We start from the raw sequence: 6000 nt of genomic DNA on the forward strand, positions 1-6000 counted from the left end.
GGGATTAAAGGTGCACACTGCCACACCTGGTCAGTGGAGCATTCCTAGTGAGAAAGTATGAAACATTCTGAAATATGAAACTTCATGAGGGCCAACACCATCTCCCCAAAATTCAGGCACTAGAAGCATGTTAGATTTTCAGTTAGGGCTTTCTATTTTGGCCTAACCTTTGAAAGACAAGGCCACGAGACTTGGGAAGAACATCAGTGACTGTCCGTGTCTCCTTAGTGAGTGAGGGGTGAAGTTGAGGTATGAGACAAGCCTTCTCCTGGGGTGTCAACCACCCTTAGCAGCTGACCCGTCTCTGCCATAAGAAGGCTTTGCCCATATGCCCAAGGGCAAAGGGGGCAGGAGCTGCTCCTGAATCCTCGCTTCCAACAAGGAGAAATCATCCTATATTTTTAAAATAAAGATTTATTTCGCAATATTGCTCTGGTGTATAATTTCCAGTGGAGGGAAAGAACCCTTCATCTGAATCTATACCTCCCATCTCCCCGTGCCATCTTTTCCAAAACTGGAGTCTTGGCATCCAGTTCTACATTTTTATTTCGGTTTTGTCAACAACAACAACAACAACAACAACAACAACAACAAATCACATAATTGTTTAGAAAATTCCCTGAATTTGTTTTTAGCCAGGGATTAACTTGCTTGTGAGCACAGTGTTCCACAGAGGGAAGTCAAGCCTGAACTAGTGACTGAGGGCTTGGACTCACCCTTTGGTTGTGTCTCAAGGACTTTCATAGAGATGAGTGGGCAGCCATCAGACTCAGGCCCTCTCCTCAGTACTGCCTTTGCCCAGTAGCCCCTTCTGGAGTTCCAGGCAGAGGGTGGTGGATTGTCCTTTGCTGCGCTAGGGGGAGCAGCCCATGTGCAGGTGGTATTGCGGGCTCACTTCCTGCCGTTCATTTTGTCTCTTTGAATCCCGTGTGGGTGGGTTGACCCTTTCCTTTTACTCCCTTGCATCAACTTAGACAATACATGTTTGTCTAATGGGGTGTGATACGTTGTTAAAACCTCGAAACTGAGGTGGCTCTCTTGTCTATTTTTAATGATGGAAACAGAAATATCCCTAAAACTTATGCTTCTGGAAGAACTATTTGTTCCTGCCCATCTTGTGTCTCAGAGTTGACCTTGGCCTCCTGTCTGGTCTTGCGTTTCAGAGCTGGTCTCTGAAGACATCCTTGTGGTGACAATTTTGTCCAAGGAGACAGTTGCATGGTTCTCCGGGGGAGGTATGAGGCGATGGTGGTCATACGTTTTCATGAAAACTTTCATCTTTGACCTTTGGTGGTTTCCTTCTTGCCCATGCACCTGTCAGTTTGGTGAGGTAGCAGTCAATTCCAGCAACCAGAGTGTTGCTGTAGGGAGAGTCTGAGGTGCCATCATTACTATTCTTCACCATGACAGTGCTGCATCTGGAGTAGTGTCCAGCCAGGACCAGCGCCGCTTTCCCACTTGGGCAGCAGCCAGCAGATGCCCAGCAGAATGGATGGAAGAGCACTCTTAGTTTTAAAATAACTAGCTAGAAAGGTGTTGATCTGGAAGGTTTCAGTCGTGGGGTGTTAGGTGCCAGAGGTGGACAGTCCCTTTTCCTCCCTTTACCAGGAACAGCCTTGGTACACACACTTCAGTCCAGAGTGTGGTCATACCTGTAGGAGGTGATGGGTGCATCATTTCTGGTCATGGCTGACCTGAGAGCATGATCTCCTCATTGTGAGGCCACAGAGCTCAGGGGGAGAGGAAGGGGAAGATACTGAAGAAGGCAGAGAGCTTTCCTTAGGGTGGGAACGTAAAACTGAGACTAGCTTTCATCTTGGCATCTCTGCACCTGAGCCTGGCTTATGAAAAAGGGTGTGCTTCTCCTACTTAAATTCAAGAACTAGGGGGCTAGGGGATTTGTTTTTATTCTACTGTGTTTGGAAGTATTCTCCTCATCAAGACAGAAAGCCTTATGGCGGTCCCTCCTGACCCTCAGGGCACTTCTGAAGATCTCCCCACCGTGTACTGAAAACCCTCCACACACATTCCTCTTGTCTCTGTTCCCTGAACCAGGGCTTTCCACTTGCCCCACTCATGGATGCCTTTTGCTCCTGGGTATACAGGTAGATAAAACAGGTGCACCAGTCAAGCACTTGCTAATAATATATCACAAGACATTTTGAAACAGTTCTTTGGCCTGTATGTCAAGATGAAACCAGTTTGTGTGCCAGCTAAGTGGAAGAGCTTATTTATGTTTGCGCAGAGAATTAAATCTTGACTGAATATTTGTTGCAGACAGTGAACTTTCAGTGCTTTTCAGAGTTGACCAAGATTTTGGTTTTTAATGGTCTGTGCTCAGAATGCTGCTTGCATAAATATATAGTACAAAATCTCAGAAGTATGTTTAGACCATTTCACAAATGGTTGGAAATTCTATTCTAATCTCAAGCCAAAATTGATCTTTTAATAAAACTCAGGTCAGCAACTCAGGTTTTATGAAACTCAAATAAACAATTTGTAAAATCAATCATTCTAATATAATATAATATGATCCAAAGATGTTCTAATTTGAAAAACTTACACGTTAAGGCGGAAAATATGAAAAGTCTTTGTTTCTCATAATTAAATGGTTTTGCTTTTACAAGAGCAGAAAAGTTTTTATGTGTGGTGAAAACATTACAATTCATTGTACTTAACAGTCTCAAGTCTGAGCCAAGGTGCTTCAGGCCATGCTGGCTGACTGTGTGGCTAACAGAATGAGCAGTACAGAGCATGCGTGATATGTTGTTCAGCGCAAGGCTGCAGTGAAGCCCCATGACGCAACGTGGGCGAGCGCTGCCAGAAGTGCCTCAGATTTAATTTGAATTTGAGTTTCAATTAGTCTTGGTTGTTGCACATTTGGAGACCTCCTCTGGTTGCCAATTCTTTTTGTGACCCCCATGTTCAGTTGCACAATCCCAATGGGACCACACCCCATAGCTTAAGAATCTGCGTCTCTGAAGATGCTGTGAAACTGCTTACACTGCATTTACTCTGTATCAGGTATCATTAGCTAGCCGAAGATAGTTTAAAGTCTGAGGGAGGGTATGGCAGGTTCTAGGCAAGCACATTGTTTTTATGTGAAGGGACTTGAATAATCACAGATTTGGTGAAGCGTCTTGAAGCCAATCCTTTCCAAATTCTCCCAGGGATTTGTCTGTCTGTCTGTTTGTTTTTAAGACAGGGTTTCTCTGTGTAGCCGTGGCTGTCTTGGAGCTTACTCTGTAGACCAGGCTGAACTTGAACTCAGAGATCCACTTGCCTCTGCCTACAGAGTCTAGGATTAAAGGCACACTCCCCCTGCCTGGCTCTCCTAGGGATTTTAGAAACAGCTGTTCTGTAAATTTTGAGCTCATAATGTTAAAGGGTAGAGGCTTCGATAATGCATTCTCGGGAATGTACTGCACACTGAAGCTGGAGGGGGACGCGAGGCCGTAGAGAGTAATCCGTGCAACAGGGTGCCCACGGTGTCACTTACTGTTAACACTGCAGGCATCGTTGGCTATGGTGAGTACTTTATAAAAGTGTATTGACAGCGAGGTGGCTCTTAGAGTCTCCACTCGGGCAGTTCCCTACCAGAGAGGTTACTACCCAAATCCTGTGGCGAAAATGAGAATGGCTCACTGGGCCGGTTGTCCTTTGAACATATGACTGCCGTGGAAGGGACCCACAAGAGCGTCGGCCGGATGTTGTCAGCAGATTGGATGTTTTCATGTTCCTCCACGTGCTGCCTTCTTCTTGACTTTGTCCTTGATGTTTCTCCATTGAATTGTGAAAAATTAGTGTGAATATTGTCTAAAAAAAATTTCAGCATTATGATTTTTCTCCCAATCTCCAAAATGTTTAGACTCTTTTGCGGTTTCGCCATCTTGAATAAGAAATTCAAATGTCATTAACCTGACAGAGTTAAAACAGTTTTTGAAAAATGCATTGAAGTAGTTAAAATGAATTTTTTGTTTCTGGTGGTGGTGAAGTATATAAATTTTATTTGATAGTAGAAGTATAAAATCCAGTGTGAGACCACGTAGCTTCCATACTGACAGTAAATCTAACCGTATAGAAGTTCACGGAATCATGTAGTTTTTCAATTGTCAGTTTCCATGTGTGATTTTTTTCTTTCAATTTTTTAAATAATAAAGTTTAAAAGAAAAAATGATTTTCTTATAAGGCTTACATGGCTCAAGCATCTTTGGTTTGGAAGTCTGAACTCTGAAATATCCCCACATGTAAACATTTCTTTTCAGCACTAACAAGACGTCCCAAGTGGAAAATTCCATATTGTGAGAATTTTAGTGAAAACATATGATGTAAAGTTACCTTTGGGATGTGCATAGATGGTATATTTGCAACATAAGTGAATTTAGCGTTTAGATATGGGTCCCCTAGCCTACACATCTCATTTTGCATATGCAGATATTTCAAAATCCAAAAGAAAGGAAGCTTAAAAGTATTCTGGTGTAAAGTTTCTAGGATCAACGGGGTTGAACCTGTGTATAACAGTGGGGACTATTGCTTTCTGACAAGGCAGCTACATTTTACAATGTATTTATCTCCTTTCCTCTTTCCTTGACAGGAAAAACTAACACAAGAGTGTGTGTTCCGAGAACAGTTTGAAGAGAATTGGTACAACACCTATTCTTCCAACCTGTACAAGCACGTGGACACCGGAAGGAGATACTATGTTGCATTAAATAAGGATGGGACTCCAAGAGAAGGGACCAGGACTAAACGGCACCAGAAATTTACACATTTTTTACCTAGACCAGTGGACCCTGACAAAGTACCTGAACTATATAAGGATATTCTAAGCCAAAGTTGACAAAGACAGTGTCTTCACTTGAGCCCTTAAAACATAACCACTATCAATGCTTTCCTGCGGTGGGTTCTTATTGATTAGCAGGGCCGTCACCTCAGCTCCACTGTTGCCAAACTTTGTCGCATGCATATGTATGATGGAAGCTTGGATGGGGACTTGCTGATTTGCTCTGCACTTATGGGCTGGTCCTCCTGGAGGGCTGCCTGGGGCCACTTGCTTGATTTATTGTGAAAGCAGGGGAGAGGCTGCGTGAGAGGGTGTGAGTACCTGAGCGGGGGAGGCGAGGGGGACAGCAGCGCGCCAAGAGGACAGCGGCCTGATGCATGCTGGGAAATAGACATGCTTTTACATTTTTGATCAGTTGAACTTCATCCTATATCAGCACAGCTGCCATACTTCAACTCATCAGGATTTTTGGCTGGTGGCCTGCTCAAGGGAGCACGTCTTTCCACAGGCGTGGAGGGCGCAGTCTCACTGAAAAGACTGTCAGTTCATTCTCACTGATATCATACAGTGAACTCAAAGCAAAGACCTCTTAGTTTAAAAGAAAAAAAAAAGAAAGAAGAAAAGAAAAAAAGAAAAAAAAGAAAAAAAGAAAAAAGGTTAAATTTATTTATAGAGATTCCAAAGGCAACATTTTATTTATTTTATATATTTATTTATTATATAGAGTTTATTTTTAATGAAATATGTACAGGCCAGATAGGCATTTTGGAAGCTTTAGGCTCTGTAGGTGTTAAATGGCAAAGTCGGCTATGAACCTGTGGTAACTTCATGCAAGTAGGTATCCAAGAAATTCTAATGGCCCTAATGTACTAAAGGCGACAATCTATTTTGTGCCCATATTATTGTAAACTTCTGCACATCGCTCACGACACTGAGTATTCACTCTTCAGATCGCTTGTTTCATAGCTTACTCCAGAGGATTAAAGATAAACTGGGTCTCAACCCTTCATTCCGTGTCTGTAATTTTCCTCTCTCGTAACTCACTGTAACTGGGGCTTGGAGCGTACGAAGGCTGGCGTATGCCTTACTTGTTTCAATCTATTGCAGAGGGTACCAAAGCTAAGCAATAACTATGCCTTTTAATTTCAGACCACGTCCACGACAACAAGACTAACATCAAACATGGCACTGATTTAAAATTACCAAGGGAGTGGAAA

The 6000-nt window shown here is 43.0% G+C and overlaps 1 protein-coding gene across 4 annotated transcripts in view; it reads left to right on the forward strand.

Annotated features, from left to right (window-relative positions):
* Nucleotides 1–5792, forward strand: part of Fgf9 (fibroblast growth factor 9) — a 34194-nt gene extending 28402 nt beyond the window's left edge. For all 4 annotated transcript variants that reach the window (XM_085698613.2, XM_085698616.2, XM_085698614.2 and 1 more), the window contains exon 3: nucleotides 4595–5792. In XM_085698613.2, the coding sequence (XP_085554739.1) occupies nucleotides 4595–4840 (246 nt within the window). In that variant the 3' untranslated portion in view covers nucleotides 4841–5792. The remainder of the gene's footprint in view (nucleotides 1–4594) is intronic.
* The last annotated feature ends 208 nt before the right edge of the window (nucleotides 5793–6000 follow it).

The sequence above is a fragment of the Myodes glareolus genome, chromosome 12, assembly GCF_982192425.1.
Source record: "Myodes glareolus chromosome 12, mMyoGla1.1, whole genome shotgun sequence".
In the NCBI taxonomy this organism is placed as follows: domain Eukaryota; kingdom Metazoa; phylum Chordata; class Mammalia; order Rodentia; family Cricetidae; genus Myodes; species Myodes glareolus.